The sequence below is a fragment of the Equus caballus genome, chromosome 6 (assembly GCF_041296265.1).
Source record: "Equus caballus isolate H_3958 breed thoroughbred chromosome 6, TB-T2T, whole genome shotgun sequence".
Lineage (NCBI taxonomy): Eukaryota > Metazoa > Chordata > Mammalia > Perissodactyla > Equidae > Equus > Equus caballus.
In genome coordinates, this window is record NC_091689.1 from 19,013,920 (window position 1) to 19,032,760 (window position 18,841).

Consider the following 18,841-nt stretch of genomic DNA (forward strand, 5'->3'; position numbering starts at 1 on the left):
ATATAGTGTTTGGAACTCATTTAAAATAGTCATTTGGTACATACTGAAACACAGTTTAATATACAATATATATTTTACACTAATCTCAATCATATATTTCAATTTTTAAAAATCAAAAAACTATTACTCAGGATAAACAGATTCCAAGCTGACTACTACAAATAGTTTTTGACTAAGGGTTAAGAAGTCAAAACAATGCTTCAGAGCAATAGCTTTGCTAGGTATCCCAAAATCAAACATGTGTCTCATCCGTTTAATTTACCTAATACATTAACATCAGTGGTCAGAGCAATATTCTTTCCTTAATTTGAATTATCATATCTTATTTAAGAGTTAAGGCATTATGATAACAGACAGTACAGTATAGACACATCCTCTAAAACACAGTATCATTCTGAACATAAACAAATGTGGTCTAAAAATCGAATCCCCAAATTGTGCTATAATTTTAGATAAAAGTCTTCATAATTATTTTCCCTCCAGAAGGTCCAGAAGTCATCTGCTTTACAGTTGTTAAACACTGGTGTTAAGTAACAATCAACTTACAATTGGTTAAAAAATATCACGTTAACCCAGATTTGAATATGACCAAAGGGTTTTGGATTATAACAAGGCTAAATTGGACATTTCATTCGTCCAGCATTTACCGAACATTTGTGAGTCTTAGGCTCAGGGCTAGGATAGACTATGATTAATAAGACATGATTCCCATAGTTCTCCTCCACGTAGGGAAAACATCAGGTAAAAGAATAATTACAATGCAATGTGAGAAGGACAATCTATAAATGGAGGCTTGTACAAAGTACCATCTTTGGCTTGCTTGTGATCAGGTCTCGCGAGATAAGATAAGTATCAGTGTCTAGAACATGCCTCCAGAGCTGAATATCCACTCACTAACCTGTATCACCTTTCAATACCATGCCGCACCCAGAGGTCTCATCTCTTCCTGATTTGCATATGCAGACAAGATAGCCAAGGTCGATAGTGCTACCATCTCAGGTTAAGGCACAAACTCAGATCAAACTCCACCCTGTCATGACCTTAGTCAACAGGAACAGCTCCTGAAGTCTTTAGGTTGTGAAGTGCCTTGGAATGCTTCTCCTGAGAAGAAACGCTAAGTTTAAAAGCTCTTTTAGTTAGAACTTCAATTCTGTGAGTAAAATACTAAGGCTACTTCTCTGAAACTAAAAACCACCCATTTCTGAAACTTTTATATACAAGTTCTGGTAGAGAAAAGGTTAAACGAGGTAAAAAGTTGAGAAACAGCTTTTCTCCTGCAGAGTAACCTACTGTGCGTCTTTAGAGAGGTTCTCCAACTCCAAAACAAGTCTCCCTTCTCCTGATTGTAAAGAAACCATTAGTAAAATTATTCTTTTTCCATACAATGCAACTGGACCAGGTCAAGAACAGAACAATTTTATAGGCGAATCATTTTTTTTGAAGTTGTAGGACTGGTATTTACTCCCAAGGTTTGGGAAAGAGGATTACTTGACTTTCTTTGATTACAACAGAGCTTGGCCAACCACACACCACTGAGGTTTTCAAGATGTTGCTCTAAGGATTTTCCAGCTTTCCCTATCATAATGTACGTATTAATGCAGAGGAAACTCAAAATGTAAGAGATATTAGTTGTCCTGAAGCACAATTCCAACTAAACCAAAAGGATTTGAAGAGGAAGTTTAGAAAGATAATTCCCTCCACCAGGACACATAGGTTGCAATCCAAACATGGTTAGGAATTCCCTGGGGTGCAGCCTCTTCCAGGACGGTAAAGGCAACTCCTATGTGTTTAGGAGCTCAAAGAAATGCTGGCACTCAACTGACGACAGTTGCAAAAGCCTCTGGGAAGGTCTGCTCTGCCTCACTGCAGTTTCAGCAGCTCCTTGAACACCTCCCCTTCCGTGGACAAGGGAAGCCTCCGAACACGAAAGGTGTCCAGGAGTCAAACGGTCGGTCTCTCAAAGACCCCAGTCAGTATGCAAACGTAAGTTTTAAGGTAAAAATCCAGTCATCTTGGGTAAGGATTCACTTTAAACAATAAAAAGGCCTATGTAAGTGATATTTAATGGTAGGAGAAAATATTTCTAATATACTGATAGGTGAAAAAGGATAAAAATTTTTAAAATTTAAAAAGCAGTTTACAAAGCATGGATGATGTGACCACATTTATTAAAAAGTATATATACACATACGAAGATTCTTTACCAAAAGAATTCATGGCTATTATAGAAAGCTTGGAAAAATAGAGGACAAAAAACAACAAATAGTTGTAATCCATAATTACCATTTAATGTTTTGGTGTATATATTTCCAATTTTTTCTATGCATATATACTTCCTCTCTCATTAAACGGAATTGTAAAAAATATAGTGTTTTTAGTCATTAGTCTTGCATTGATTAGAATACACATGATATTCTAAGAAATAGGACAAATTAAAGATTTATGTACAACAGTGGTTCTCAGCCTTGGCTGCATATTAGCATCACCTAGGGAGTGTTTAAAACTCCCAATGCCTGGACCACCCCTCAGACCAATTACACCAGAATCTCCAGATAGAACCCAAGCATCAGGATTTTTCAAAGTTTCCCAGGTGATTCCACTGAACAGCAGGGCTGAGAACCATTACTTGACAGAGTTTTCCCCGTTTTGAGCAAAACATAATTTACAGCAATGCTTTCTTCAACTTTCACGTGCATACAAATCACCCAGGGATCTTGTTAAAATATAGATTCGGGTTCAGTAGGTCTGGGGTAGGACCCGAGATTCTGCATTTCTAACCAGTTCCTGGGTGATGCCAAGGCTACAGTCTTGGGGACCATACTTTGAGTAGCTTTAGGGTTCTGGGAATGAAAACTTTTAAAGAACAGAAAGAAAAAATTATAGCCACTGAAGCCCATGTTCTATACCACCAATTAGACATAGGGTGTCTACAGTAGATGAACAAAGAACTGATACTGGGAGTTAAAAGTTATTTCTAGGAAATAAGATTTTAGGGAACTGAAAGTCTGGAACAACACATTTTTCAGGGGAAAAATAGTCATTAGAGCTTATATATGTTGTGTGCATAAAGAAGGGCAAGCTAGCATGGGGGAGAAGAGAGGTGGGCAGTGAGAGAAAAAGATCAAATGTCTAAAAATTGTTAAGGAAGAAAAGAAACCCTTGGCTGCAGTACTGGAAAGGGATAGAGAAACACCGAAAGGGGATCTGAAGAATTCATTTCTCTGCCAAAACCATGTTTGAGAACCAGCACAGCTAATAAACTGAAGTTGGTGTAGATTAATAACCATCTTCCATCAACTCCCCGCTGGGGACTTAAGAAGAGACCCCAGGAGTCTAAGTCTCCCCTGGCAGTGCTTTAGGAACCAACAACAAACAGTGAACTGTATGCCCAAATGCTTCCCTTTGTGCGCAGAAAGAACGTCAAGAAGCTCAAGCTTGGGTTCCCTTTGCAGCTTCTTGACAATAGCCTTCTTCAAATTTCTAAACTTCACTAGAGCTGTAACAAAAAAGAGAAGGGAAAAACATTTTTTTCCTGAGGGCTTTTCCATAGAAGTTGGAAACGTTTAGTATATTTTTTAGAATGATAAACTCAATATTTAATATAAAAATATTCCTAAGTCACTACCAGATCGTTATTCCTCCAAAATAATTTCTAAAGACAGTAAAATAGGAAAACTTTCAAATAAAATTATCTGGAGCAATTATATGAATCAGCTGGCACACTTTATCTGACATTCCTTATCAAATGGGCCATATCTAAGTAAATTTCTTTTTTTTTTAAAGATTTTATTTTTCCTTTTTCTCCCAAAGCCCCCCAGTACCTAGTTGTGTACTTTTAGTTGTGGGTCCTTCTAGTAGTGGCATGTGGGATGCTGCCTCAGCATGGCCTGATGAGTGGCGCCATGTCCGCGCCCAGGATTCAAACTGGTAAAACCCTGGGCTGCCGAAGCAGAGCGCGCGAACTTAACCATTCGGCCATGGGGCCAGCCCCAGTAAATTTCTGTATAAATGAACAGAAAAAACTTAAAGGGAAGATTTTACCAAGAAATGGGAAGAATTCTGTCATCAGATGATTCATGTTACACATCTCTCAGGTGTAAGAATCTTTGGCAGAAACATACGCAATCATAACAGCACCACTGATCTTTACATCCAGCACCTCTTTACTGCATAATGACGATGGCTAACGTGTACTGAGTGCCAGATAATGAGCTAACTGCTTTATCTATATCTAAATTAATCCTCACAAGCCTATGAAATAGACATTATTATTAGAGCCCTTACATGGATGAGGAATCTCTGGTTTAGGGATGGCAAGTACCTTGCTTAGGAAGCCAATTAAGTGGTAAAGTTGGTTTTTGACTGCCTGATTTCAACATCCAGGCTCTTAACATTTATATGATATGATCAGCTATCCTACACACCCAGTTTGTACCAGGGAGAGGCTATCCTCAAGACTAGGGGATAGATGAATGAGTCATGATTCCTAAGCTCAGGGTACAGGACAAGCAATCCTTCCAAGACATGAGGCTAGAAAGGCACCTCCAAATACTGCAGGACATAGGATGCCTTTGGTGTCATGGAACACCGGTTCAGATTATGCTGCTAGTGTGTTCCACAGGTTAGAACTCACTCACTTTGGGGGTCCCTGATTCTTTTTTTTTTAAATTAGCATTATTACTATTACTTTTTAAAGATTTTATTTTGCCTTCTTCTCCCCAAAGCCCCCTGGTACACAGTTGTATATTTTTAGTTGTGGGTCCTTCTAGTTGGGGCATGGGGATGCTGCCTCAGTACGGCTTGATGAGCGGTGCCATGTCCGCCTCCAGGATCCGAACTGGGGAAACCCTGGGCTGCCGAAGCAGAGTGCATGAACTTAACCACTCAGCCACGGGGCCGGCCCCCTAATTCTTGATCTTTTATATATCCTTGATGTGTGATAGACATACTTACAAAGAGGACGTGTTGCGTGACTAGAGAAACTATTTTCTAGCTTAGGCAAACTTTCCAGAAATTACTGAATCACATCAAAATAGATAAAATCGAGACAGGATTTGAAGAGGAAGTTTAGAAAAATAATTCCCTCCAATAGGACACAAAGGTTGCAATCCAAACATGGCTAAGAATTCCCTGGTGTGCAGCATCTTCTGGGATGGTCAAGTCAAGTCCTATGACCACGTCCGGGTAGCAGATCTAGTACTAGTTGAGGCGTTGGTCTCTTCCACCTTTAAATGACAAGAGATGTGGCCAGACAATCCAGTCCAGTCAGGATTAGGAGAATAGACGCAGTCTGAGGTTCGGGTGTCTCTTCTGAGTTTCTATAAAATCTCCAAAGGCTAAAGGAGACCCCATTCATTGCATTAGCCTAACAATGCCTGTAAGGGTGGATAATTCTTAATCTATGGTTTATTATCAATGCAGACAGATAAAGCCCTCACTCTTGCCTTTTTCAGAGCTAGCTTCCTAACAGTCTTGTTTAACTTGATAATTGCAGACAGTATAAGGCCAGGGAAAAGGTGAACAATATTTCCAGGTTTCTCTGGCATCTGGTACATTCATCGCTTAAACCTAGTCCTCAAAGACAGAGGAGGCAGGGTAAAAGAATTAACATCTGAGTACCTACATTCAATACACATGCTAAGTGCTGTACTAAGAGCCCCTCTCTTTTTTATTTTTGAGTCCTAATACTGGCGCCCACATGAAATAGCGGTGTTCTCAGAAGTGAAATACATTTCTCAGGAGCTCATAGCTAGTAAATTACATAGCATTCAGACAGAGTTTGTCCAACCTACATACTCTTGGAAAGAGAGTGGCTTCAGTCATCTGCAGGGTCCTGGGTATCTTTGTAGCCCTCCAGAGCTACAAGAGCTGAGGGAACTGAAGAGAGGGAGAGCAAGGCAGGCAGACCCCCAAATATACCATGAAATGGTCCTTTTGCGCTTCTGAACAATGTTCTCTTGGGATATGCTTAGTAGAGAATGAGATGATGTATTGAGTTACTGATGCTGTACTGATCCATGATGGAAACAAAATTCTATTTATGGTAATAAAACTTCTATATTATAAGTTGCATTCAAATATTATTTGAGTTTAAATATTTCAAAATAATGTTCTCCTTCAAATGCAGCTATGTGTTTGAAAGTTGAAAAGCAGAACTCCTATTTTCCTATCCCCTGAATGATTCTGTGAATTCCTCTCATTTGAAGGGGATTCAAGACCTTACAATTTGCTTTTAAGAACTGAAAATCTGCAGTGTTGTAAGCAATCTGAAATTATCTTAATTGACATGGAAGCCTTATTTGTTTGTTACAAAGTTTTTGATAAGAAGACTTATTACCCTATTCAGCTAATCTTCTGAGAAGACACAGACGGAAACAAAATCTCAGGCCAGGAGAGCATTTGGCAGTATGGTCCTTATCACGACATGGAGAAACACTTTGATTCAAACAGCGGGGTTAGTATTTGAAATCAATCCTAGCCAACTGTACATTTGCTCATAAGAGCTAGTTCAGATAAGCAGGTTGATATCTTTCTGCCAACATTTAAGTTTAGAGAGCCAAAGGAACGATGTTCAGAGAGAGTGATGTGAAAAAGTTTGTTTTACATGGAGGGTAACATTATTGTAGTGCAATTTACTTTCTCACTTAATTATTTCCTCCCAATTCTCCAAAGACAGCTGCTACTATCATTTCTTCCTTCCTACTACTATAATCATGCTAACCATCTAATTCACATATTTTTTCCCCAAATATGCACTGAAGTTCTACTGTGTATCAGGCACAAGTTGTACTGGGGTTACTCAAAATGTGTCCACAGAATGGCGCTGGTTTGTGAATCCATTTTTTACCAGTCTGTGACAAGATAAACATTCCAATTTTTTAATAGCAGTTTAGCAGAGTAATCTGTTTGTTGATTCTAATAATAAATTTTTTCACTTTTATTTTATATGTCATTTGTCTAATAATTCGTTTTTATTTATTTTATAAAAACATCGATCTGAAAAATTAGAAGTAAAGACCTGGTTCTTTACCAGTGATAGTTGAATAAGCGCAGTTCTAGAGAAACTCAAGCTCTCTGCTTTGGACTCCGTCTCAGTTTAATCCTATGTGTGTGTCCAATAAAAAAAGTCCTTCCATCCTCAGACATACACATTTCCAAGGAACATATAAAGTTCAGGTTTTGTAAAGAGGTTTGGGGAATACTGACTTTTTTAAAAAAAGGGTTGTAAGTTAAAAAAAAGCAATAGAGAAGGGTGAGATAGGAAGGTAGTGTCAAGTAGAAAGGACAATTTGATAAAGAACAGGAAATCAACAGGCAGTAGGAAGGTTGAAGAAATCAACCAGGAGGCAGCAGGTATAATAAACTGCTATAAGCCTGGGGTGAAGAAGTCAAGAAGGCAACTACTGGAGGGAGGAAGACACTGAGTCTAGTGTCTGCATCCATTCCACTCTCCAGGGTCACCTCCTACACCAGCCCCTAGATGCACACCATCCTCCGGCCGTGCCTAGCTGCTGCACTTCCCAGACATTATATGCCTGTGCTTCAGTGCCTTAGCACAGCTGCTCCACTCTGCCTAGAATGTGCATCCCCCTCCAGTACTCTCCTTAAAGACCTAGTGCTGTTAACCGCCCCTCTAAGCGTGGCCCCTGATACACCCGAGGCAAAGCTATTGGATCCCTCCTCAGTGCTCTTGTACACTTGTTTACACCTGCATCACAGAATGTACTGTGCATATAAGCTTACAAGTGAGCTTCCATTGGCACTAGATTGTTTGTCCTTCTCTTCTCAGTGCTCAGCACATAATCGATACTCAAATATGTGCTGAACCGCACTGAGCATGACAGCAAGTCAGAGGGATTATTAGAATTTTCTTTCAGGCTGAGCAACTAGAAAGCAAGGCTCATTGAAGAGCGTCTAGGAACCAAAGCAGGAGAGCTACGCATTCAGGGTTCAGCGGGCCATGGAAAGGGCAATTTAGAGCTGGAGCTCAGCAAAAAACAAAAAGCAAACAAACCAAAAAAAACCTCCATTCTCCCTAAGGAGAACAGCTCAGTCAGTCAGCGAAATTGCAGGTGAAAACATAGTAGAATTTAAAAGCCCATCCTGCATAAGTTGAATTCATGACTTGGCAGAGTACCTGTAAATTATATACAGACATGCAGCTCATTACCTGTAGTCTGAGGAATTTCAAGGTAAGTCAAATTTTCAGGCAAAATGGCTGACTAAGCACATAATGATGTATGCTAATATCTACCATGGCAGACCACAGCAACGGGAGGCAAAGCTTCAACACCAAGGTCACGGGCATAAGAAAAACCTCTCCCTTCTCATTCCTCGGGGGTGGAAGAGCTGCAGTGACCAGCAGGAAACAAAGGGAGTTTGTATTTAGTGGTATCCTGAGCATTTTCATCATAGCAAGGCCTTTCTTTGCTCTGCTTTCCTAGTTTTTGGTTGTGACTTTTTCTTTTTCTTCTTGTTCTCTGTCTTTTAACACTCTGCCTTTATGATCTCTCCCCTCTCAAACTCTCTCCTCCTTACTCACTTTCTGAACTCACTTCCTTCTTTTACTCCCACCTTCATTACTTCTTAAATATCACTTCTGTCAAAACCCTCCTTCTAGGCTTCTTCTGTACCAGCATTGGTCATACAGAGCATCTTGTCTTTTAGTACATCCTTAAGAACCAATTCCAATTCAGGGACATTTAAACATCTTACTCTGCCCAATAATTTCCCGGTGACTTTCCCTGTGGTATTTTTCCTATTTATGGGGAACATGGTGAGGAAATATAGATGGAGCCCTGAGAAACCAGGCTTCAGTATCCTTGAAACACAATATGCAGCAGTGTAATCAGTGGTGATATCCCTGTAAAATAATACTCTGGCGCTGGCAAAGCTACTGTGCTTGGAAAGCACACAATCCAAATTCAAACTGGCCTGGGAAACAGTGGAGGCAAGTAATTTAGTAATGAGAAAAAGATCGCTATTTGAAACATAACACAGTCTTCTAACTAGCAAAATCAAACAATGAAACAAACTTTTCTTTTTCTACTAGGTCTATTATTCCACTGGTATGTGCAGTTATGTGCCTGAAACCGGTCAGAAACGAGCTAAAATAGACATAGCCAAAGAGATTCTTAAAGACTCCTTTTGCATTTTTATTTGCTTCCCAGAACCTCCTGATCGAAGAAGAGATAATACAAGGCCCTCTCCCAAGGGGACATTCCCAAAAGGATCAGCCACTGTTTCACATATGTTATTCGGACCCATAGAAATATTGCTTTGAATCCTATCAAAATCTACATTCAGAGATCCCTGAATTTAACCTAGTTTTAAAAAAAATGCTACAGTATTAAGAGGGAAATCAACTTCCTCAAGTTACAACCCTCTTACAAAAATAAAAGGTGGGGCCGCCTCTGTGGTTGAGAGGTTAAGTTCACGGACTCTGCTTCAGTAGCCTGGGGTTTGCAGATTCCGATGCTGGGCGAGGACCTAGGACTGCTCATCAAGCCATGTTGTGGTGGCATCCCACATGGAGGAAGTAGATTGACTTGCAACAAGGATGTACAACTATGTACTGGGGCTTTGGGGAGGAAAAAAAAAGAGAGGAAGACTGGCAACAGATGTTAGCTCAGGGCCAATCTTCTAAAAAATTTTTAAAAAATAAAAAGCAAAGCCAAAGATGATTTGGCTTTCAAACGGGACATATGTGTCATATAGAGGGCTTTCTTTGCTATCACTCAACAGCCACCATTACTTCCCAGAAGTGTGAAAAAAGGCTTCAGATATCTAAGCTGGAGTAAAAAAGAATCACTTACACTCTGGCTTTATCAACACCCTGAAACACGAAACCTATAAATTTGCAAAATAGAAAGCAACCTGAACTTTAAAGCAAAGATAAACAAATAATTGTAACAATGCCATAGTAAACATAATGGCTCTGTAGAGCTATGGTTTTTAAAGTGAGTTGGCATATATTATTTCTTTCATGTTTCATAAGATCTCTGTAAGGCTGACAGAGAAAGCATTATCCTTGTTTTATAGATGTTAAGCAACTTGCACAAAGCTAGACGGCTTAAACAAGTGATTTCCATTCTTTAATAAAATCTCTCTACCTGCTCAAGCTACTCCCCTAATGCCTGCTTCTCTAGAACACCAGGTTTCTTGAAAGAGTAATATATTCTTGGTGACTTTATTTTCTCATCTATATTCCATTTTCTAATCTTGGCAGATTATAGTTAATTTGTTTCCTCAAATAGCCTCTCTTCTCAAAAAGATCACCTCTGATCTAAAACGTATCATGGGGCTCTCAGTAGTCTCAAATATTCGTTGAATGAATGAAATTTCCAGAAATTCCAAGGACGTGTTTTTTGATCCTCATTCTTCCTTATTCTTGACCCCAACTCCCCTCTGAAACACTCTCTTCCCTCATTTTTCATGTCATCACTTTCCTTACTGTTACTCTCCAGTATCTTAAAAATTAAACTGCTCAACACCTACTCATCTTTCAAGATAGTAGTGACCTGTCCACGAACCATCCGTTCCCAACAGAACTGTCACCCAGGCAGCAGTGCCACACATGGTATAGTTATGACTCCCCTACCATTTGCCCATCCACTCTCTCTCCACCATGTGAGGACACAGGGAGAAGGTGGCCATCTGCAAGCCAGGAACTGAGCTCTCACCAGGAACCAAATCAGCTGGCCCTGGATCTTGGACTCCCCACCCTCCAGAACTGTTGAGAAATAAACGTCTGTTGTTTAAGCCACCCAGTCTAGGGTATTCTATTATAGCAGCTCTAGCAGACTAAGACTTTCTGGAAAATGTCCGTTTTTTAGGTAACTCTGATTGTTAGGAAATTCTTCCTTAGCCCAGTCTGAACCTTGCCCTCTGTATCCAAGAGTTAAGGAAAAACAAAGAAGAGTATAGGGGATATGACCACAATGGAAGAGAATAATTTTCAAGTGAACGACAAATCGTGACTTAAACACTGAGGAAAAATTTTAAACTCAAAATCAGCGATACAGCAAAAAAATAAATTCTCCAGATGGGCATTATGGTTTACTGTAGAAAACAGCAGTTTATAGAAGGACAAACCAAGGTTTAAATTAAGGTTCTGCATTTATCTGAGCGACATTCTCATCAATCCTTAATTCCCCTTCTATAAAGTGGAGATAATAATGTACAGAATTGTTGTGATAATGTAATAATGTATCTAAGTGCTTTGAAAACCTGAAAAAGACTACAAGAATGTCGGATATTATTAGGCCACCCCTTTTATCCTGGTGGCTATATTTATAGTGTTATTTATATTAGAGTTATTTATGTTTAGTTCTCTAGACTTTATCTAAATTCAGAGGCAATAACTGCTCTGTGTGACTCTGAATCAGTGGATCCACAATGCATTAAACAAATTACTTCACCAATACTGAGTATCTAAGAAAAGAGTCGTCTGAAAAACAAAAAGAAAGTGAGATCTTACTTTAATTACATCAAATCACAAAAAATGTTTTGCCTATTTTAGGTGTAACACATATCTTATTAGAAATATTTGCTGACAAGAATCCTAAGATTAACTAAGGAAGGTTGTGACCAAATCAAGAACTGCAGTGTTAGAAAGGATTTGAGTCCTTCTGGAGATCACCTCCTCTAATGTCTTATCTGACGCATACGTAATTTCCCTCTGCAATACACTTGATGGACAACCATCTATCTGCTGCTTAAAATACTTTCTGGAAAATGGTTTTTTTTTCCCCAGGTAACTCTAATTGTTAGAAACTGGGCTAAACTCTGTCCCCTGTAACTTCTACCCTTGAGTTTTGTACTCACTCTGATAGCCACACAGCACACATTTAATTCTTCCTCTTAAGAACAGTTTTTTAAACGTTAGAACACTCACATCCCTTGCTCAACTCTTTTCATCTTCAGTTCTGCAGTTATTGTATGTATGGCATGTTTCAAGCGCTTCTCCTCTAGACCAGCTCCACTTTGCCGTGCCCCAATTCACTGTAGACTAAATAATTCCTCATGTGTTCTTATAGTGGGATTATCACCTTCTTTGCTACAAACAGTGTGCTTCTTTAGTTCAATCCACTCAGATCTTTATGGATGGTGGACTGTAAGAAAATATATTTGCTTTTCCTTTCACCTTCAAAATTATCACCAGGTCAAAAGCAAGAAAAGAATGCTTCTCCTAAAATCTTGACAATTTGAGTTTTAAGCATTCAAGCAATGGTTTGAACAGTGAGATTACTAGACAAGATGGTCTTTAAAATACCCTCCTATGATGCTAAAGCTCAGGAACAAGGAGAGGTCCATATATTCAGAAGTCAAGTCCTCCTCTATCATGGAGAGTGCTGACAGTGAGGCCTGTGAGGCAAGAGTGAGGTCAATCCTAACAAGAACCTAGAGCTGCCAAACCTCAGCACCACTGCCAGCCCTCTGTCAAATACTGTGATGATACAACTGAATTTTCCATGAAAGTCTTACTGAGTTATGTTCCATTTCTCCAGAAGTTACTATCATGTTTCACTATAAACCACATATACAATCCTGGAAAGAAATTTAGAAGGTCTGAACAAGTCTGTAAGTATCTAATCATACTACAAATTCCTCCCAAAAATGTGAAAGCAGGAAAGCTGGTTTAAAAATCCTAAACACCACGGTCAATAGGACATTATATTTATTTAATCCATTCAGGATAACAATAACAACGTCTCAGAGTCCATGCATGAGGCTCTTGGAAAACAAACTGCCAATCACAGTCTACACGAAGTCCATCACTAGACAATTTGTGACCAACAGTGCTCACTGGCTGTATGGGTGGAATGCTTTGGTTGCTTTCCCAGAACTTTGGTTGACAGACAAAACTTATCATTTTAGAAAATCACAAACCTCAAACTCATTTTTAACATTTAGCCAAGGCATCTATTAGGCAATACTGACATTTAAGAGAAGTTCAACAGTCTACTACTCTTAATAAGAAAATCTAAGTGAATAGAAGATTTAAAGCCAACTATTTTTGACTGGAAGTCAAGTCAAAGATGAAGGTGCTATGAGAAAGAGGATATGGGGGATCCAGGAGCAAATTATGGGAGAGGAAATGCAAGAACACAAGTGAGAGGTGCTTTCAGAAACCTTCGGAGCCAAATTAGTTTTTTTTTTTTGCTAACCTGCCATAAAGTGGAATGTGATTTGTTCCTAGAAAACAAGACAAACACTAAGTCTACATCAATGCTTATTAACTGAATATTCCTTCAAAGAGGCAAAATAGAAATATTATAGCTTTGCAGTAAGAAAAGAGAATAACAGCATGAAGGCATTGGTTACATCTCAGAAAAATAAGTGGCTTTAAATAATATTAACATTACTCTTATTAACAACTTTAATAATTATTAATAAAACAAATACTAACAGCAGTTAATGTTTATTACTTATGATGTGCCAGGCACTGTACTAAGCATTTTACACGCAGTCTCATTTAATCCTCATAACCACCCTCTGAGGAAATGATACAGACATGGAGATTCAGACTCTGAGTGCTCTGCCTAGGGTCACAGTGGAGGCAGGAAGCCTGAACCCACAGTCCACACTCTTAACCTCTGCTCTAGGCTCTACTGCAGTTACATGTAAATTCTAATAGCCACCAATGACTCTCACAAAGGCTACACACACACACACAGAGGAAATGAAGTGTCCCTTTTCCCCAATAGCTACCAACACTGAACATTATCAATCTTTTTAATTTTTGTCAATTAATTGGGGAAAAAAGAGTTAGTTTGTTGTTTTAATAAGGTTGACCATCTCAATTTATTCATTGGTCATTTGTGTTTTTCTTCTGTATCTTTCTTCCTTTGTCCATTTTGAGTTAAAATATTTACCTTATTGATTTGTGGGCAGTCATTTTTATTAACATCTGGAGTATAGATAAATAAATAAATGTGGACAATTAGCTGATCTTAAAAAAATTAAATCACTATTTCATACTAAAGCAAATTCTGGATGGATTAAAAATAATGAAATCATAAAAGCATAATTCTTTCTTATGGCAGTCTGTCATTTTTCATTGATATCAGTTTAATAAAGTTCTATATTTATGTTGAAGAAAAAGTAATTCGAATAGGCAGAACAGTGCATTACAGACTATACTAGAAAACTAGTATAAGAGGACTGTGACAAATCTATGTCACTGAAAGCAACTGAAAGTATCTTTGGAAATTATGAACATGGTAGATTTGTGAAGTGAAAAAAGCAAGTTACAAAATAATACTTACGCTTCCATTTTATAAAAGCAAATATATTAAACATTAGCTATATTAAATATTAACAAACATCATTTCTGGGTGGCTGGAGTTTGTAGTAGAAAGATTAAATACTATTTTAAAAAAATCATTGCCTTTGAAGATACCTCTTCCAAACAGACATAAAGATGGTTAAGCTTCTGGAAAGAAGGGACTGTGACTCCTTCATTTTTGTATCCTCCAAGTGCACAGTGCCCTGTATAGAAGGCACCCAAGAGGGGCCAGCCTGGTGGTGCAGCAGTTAAGTTTGCACGCACTGCTTTGGTGGCCTGGGGGTGCACATACCCAGGTGCACCGCTTATCAAGGCATGCTGTGGCAGGCATTCCAAATATAAAGTAGAGGAAGATGGGCACGGATGTTAGCTCAGGGCCAATCTTCCTCAGCAAAAAAAAAAAGAGGAGGATTGGCAGCAGATATTAGCTCAGGGCTAATCTTCCTCAAAAAAAAAAAAAAGTCACTCAACAGACCTTTGTTGAATGAATGAAATGGGGACCATGGGATTCACAAACACAATATCTATATGAGCTACTTAAAATATTCAAATTCAAAAACTTTGAAGGAGAATCACATTTGTTTCCCAAGTAATATTGCATTCATAACTTTAATTTACGATTAGGAAATGTTATGTTTTTAACAAAGAAGAAAAAAAATGCAAGACTCAATGTGTATGAGCTGAAAGGGGATAGAATGGAGGTGATATGAGAAAGAAATCTTACAAATATTCCTTTTTTGAAATAACTTATGGGAAATACAAAAGCTTTTACTGAATTCTCTCAGACAAAAACTATCCCTGATTTATGAAGTATGTTACTCATACTTATTGAGTATCTATTATGGGCATATGGGCAAGGTTCTATGTGTATAAAAGGGATACAAATATTTATAAGGACCTTATAACATGACTTTAAACATATACACTCTATTCATGACATATCAATCCTACTGTTAACTATGCTAAATCATACCATAAAACAATAATAATTAAACCAATGTGTACAGGCATGGGAAGAGACAAATGGATCAATGAAACAGAAATATTCCAAAAATAAACTTATGTTTTATGTAAAGTATGTATACGACAAAGATAGCATTTCCAAACAGCGGGGAAAGGATGGACTAACTACTTAGTAAATAGTACTGGGACAAGTGGCTATCCAAACAGCAAAAGAAGTTGGATTTCTACCACATACCATATGTGTAAACACATTCCAGGCGGATTAGAGAGCTAAACATTAAAAAGAGAAGAAAACATAGGAGGATATTTAATTAATCTTGGGATAAGGAAGGTTTTCTTAAACAAGACACAAAATGCAGAAGCCACAGTGAAAATACTGATGAATTTGAAATGATAATGTAAAATTCCTTTTCGACAAAAAAAGAACACAAGCAATACATTGAGGGAAAATATTTGCAAGATACTTAACAGGCAAAGGATAGATATTAAAATAAAGAACACCTACGAAGCAATACGAAAAATAAACAATTCAATAGTGAAGTGAGTAAAAACAAAATTAACAAGAAGAAATGGTCAAAAAGAACATTTTGCAACTTCTCTTACAACAAGAATAATAAAGGTTAATACATAATGCTTACTAGGCATCAGGTGCTTTTCGAAACGCTTTAGATATCAACTCATTTAATTTTCACAACAACCCTATGAGACAGGTACTGTTTTTATCCCCATTTACAACCGAGGAAATTGAGGCAGAGGTTAAAGAAGTTGCTCAGGGACACACAGCCAGGAAGGCAGGGCTGGGATTCCCATGCAGGCAGTAGAGCTCTATAGTCCAGTACAGCCCGTAACCGCTATGCTATATTACCTCTCCTGCAATCTAGAGATCCAGGGAAATACAAAGTAAAACAAGACATCATTTGTTGTCCAAATTGGCAAAAATAAAAAAGATCGATATAGTCAATATGGAAACAGTATTGTCAACACTGTTGATAAGAGAATATAACAGTGCTTTCCTTTTGTAGTAAAAACTTCTTAAAACAGACACTCTGAGAGTTTACAAAAAGAATTTACCCAATAAAAGGTAGACAATAGGTAATTTCTTCCTAAAACATTAATTTTATTTTTTTCCTGAAGGTAGCAGCAAATCCTAGAACTCCCTTCCATTTCCGTCATAATCCTCAGATGCCAATAAAGGCTATCAGAGGATAAGCATTCCATCGCTCCCACGCTAACCTTTTATGTGGCGGCTTCCCCTGCGATTTAATCAGCTAAGGTTAAACTTTCACTGAAAGCCCGTTTCTTGATGCATTAACGTCATCACTGAATTGGTTCATTTACCTTCCCTTCTAGTGGGCTGACACAGGCTCTGCTTTCTACTCTTTCCCAGATTTGTCCCTTAGCCTCTTTCTCAACAGGTGCAAGAGCCAAAAGTGTGAAGCTCGAACTTTCCCTTTCTGCTTTGTTCAAAAGCCATTAAAAGGACCCCTTCTTGTTTTCAGCAACATGTTAATTCCAATCAGACAAAAAACTTCTGAAATCTCTCCATTCTCCATAGTCTCCAGTTTACTGTCTATAGCATACATGCTAAGTAACAATACAAATTACTTAAGGGAAAAATAAAATCCATGTCACAGCTGTTGAAACACTTCGGCCATCCCTATCTACTTATAGGCACCGTTATGAAGAGCAACACGGAAAGGTACAGGGAGCTATAAAAGAGCCTGTCATGAAACTTCACTGCATAAAAGTACTGAAAGTATATCATGAATGGCAGTATGCAAAGGCAATAATGCTGTCCATTTAAAAAAAAATACACAGCAGGTCAGCTTCCATTTGAAAAATCTCATTTGTACATCGAAACTTCTTGGAACTTTTTTGCCTTTTGTGTTCTAAAACTGACTGCCAACTTGGTGTCTGATTATGACGAAGTCAATTAAAATGTGCAGGGGTGAAATGGGCATTGTGAACACACACAGGCAGCTCGGAGAACAGCGCTTTACTAAACCTCCAGGGGAGGAGCCCTAAAGGGACGACTACATTTTCACTGAGAGAGGAATTTAAGAATGTTCCATATTGTACGCAGAGGATGTAAGAAGAGATTAAGGTCAGCAGGAAAATGTAAAATTGGAATGCACAAGATTGCATTTTTTTCATCCGCATCATATGGTTAGAGATTAACACTCCAATAAAACACAAAACTTCCTCACTACATTAAGAGGCTTGCACAAGAGGCACCACACAGGCCTAAGGCAATGATTTCTATATCCTATCGTGCCCCCAATGTAATCAAATAATTGCTGGACAGCTCCACCACGTCTACGCGTTAACCACACACGCGAGCACGCAAAGACCCCTTTGCCAAGAGTTCCAGGACAAGACCAAAACCCCTCAAGGCATCTCACGCAAAAGTTTGGGGTCCTCATTTTCTCTGGAAAGAAAACTGGAGGGAGAAGCAGCGACCTTCCAATGCCTCAAAAGGCCAAGAGAGTTCGATCTGGGACTTCCCTCTCCCCACCTTGCTCTGCTCCAGCCCTGGAAGGAGCCACAAGTGAGGAAGAGAAGTTGCAGAAACAAGACGGGGGTGGGGTGGGATGGGATGAGATGCGGGCACCCGAGAGAGTTTAACACAAGCATTTGCGTTTGTCCCACACAAGGTCACTCGCTCCAAGCCACTTTTCCCTGCTCCAGCGGAGGGCTTCCCGCCCAAGAGGCTGCTGGGCTTCAAGGCCAGCCCACCGCGCCCCCTCGGCCCTTCCCCGCGGGCCGCAGCCCCTTCCCGGCTTCCGCGTGCGGGCCGGAGCTCGGACCCACGCTGGCCTCCCTGCCACCCGTTTCCCACGCCCGGCGCCTCTCCCTGACCGATTCCGGGGCTCCGCCGCTTGCACCCCCGGCGCTCCCGTCAACGTCCCCTTCATGCCTCAGGACGCCCCCTTCCCCGCCGTCAGAACCCGGTCCCGCCAGGGGCCCGGGACGCCGCTCCTTCCTTCTCCTCCGCCCGCCCTCTCCTCGGCACCCACCTGGCGCGGCCCCCGTCCCTGGCCCGTGTACTCCACGAGCGGCCACCTCCCAAGTCCTCCCGGCCCCGCCCCGCTCCCGGGCGGATACAGTTTGAAGCCCCTCAGGATCTCCCTGGCCCGCTCGTCCTTGGCTGACATGATGCGGCGGCCGCCGCCTGCGGCTCTCCCACGCTGGCCCGGAGGAGCCTCGTAAACGGTGCCCAGGAGTCGTGGATAGAGCTGCAACCCGGCCTGAAGACCTCGGGCGAGCAGCGGTAGCGGCCAGACCCGGACTGGCCTCTCTCTCCCCTCAGCTCCCGCTCCTGATCCCTTCTCCTTCCCTCTAGCCTCGGAGCGCCCGCCCCGAAGCCAATGGAAAGCCCGTCTTTGCGATTGGCATCCTGACCAGCCAATAGAAACACTCAGCGGCTTCGAAGGGAGACGAGGAGCGTCAATGGGAAGGGCCCTCCCCTGGAAGTCCCGTAGGACAAATTTTTCATTCGGTGTTGTTGCCTAGAGTTTGCCCCAGCGGAGGGTTGGCTTCGGATCTGCAGAGGCTCGAGGGGCCCGATTCTGCTGCTGGGCACACAAG

The 18,841-nt window shown here is 40.1% G+C and overlaps 1 protein-coding gene across 6 annotated transcripts in view; it reads right to left on the minus strand.

The window, feature by feature from the left end:
* PDE6D (phosphodiesterase 6D) overlaps positions 1–18,594 on the minus strand; it is a 45,285-nt gene extending 26,691 nt beyond the window's left edge. For 2 of the 6 annotated variants that reach the window (XM_070270662.1, XM_023642558.2), the window contains exons 1-2: positions 18,359–18,493; positions 899–987 (exon numbers count right to left, since the gene is read on the minus strand). Coding sequence is in view for 1 of the 6 variants with exons in the window: in XM_003365136.5 (XP_003365184.2) it covers positions 18,359–18,408 (50 nt within the window). In the remaining 5 variants the exon portion in view is untranslated. Of the gene's footprint in view, positions 1–898; positions 988–15,488 lie in introns of all 6 variants that reach the window. The other 4 variants (XM_003365136.5, XM_070270663.1, XM_070270665.1 and 1 more) reach the window with 4 other exon arrangements.
* Between the last annotated feature and the right edge of the window lie 247 nt (positions 18,595–18,841).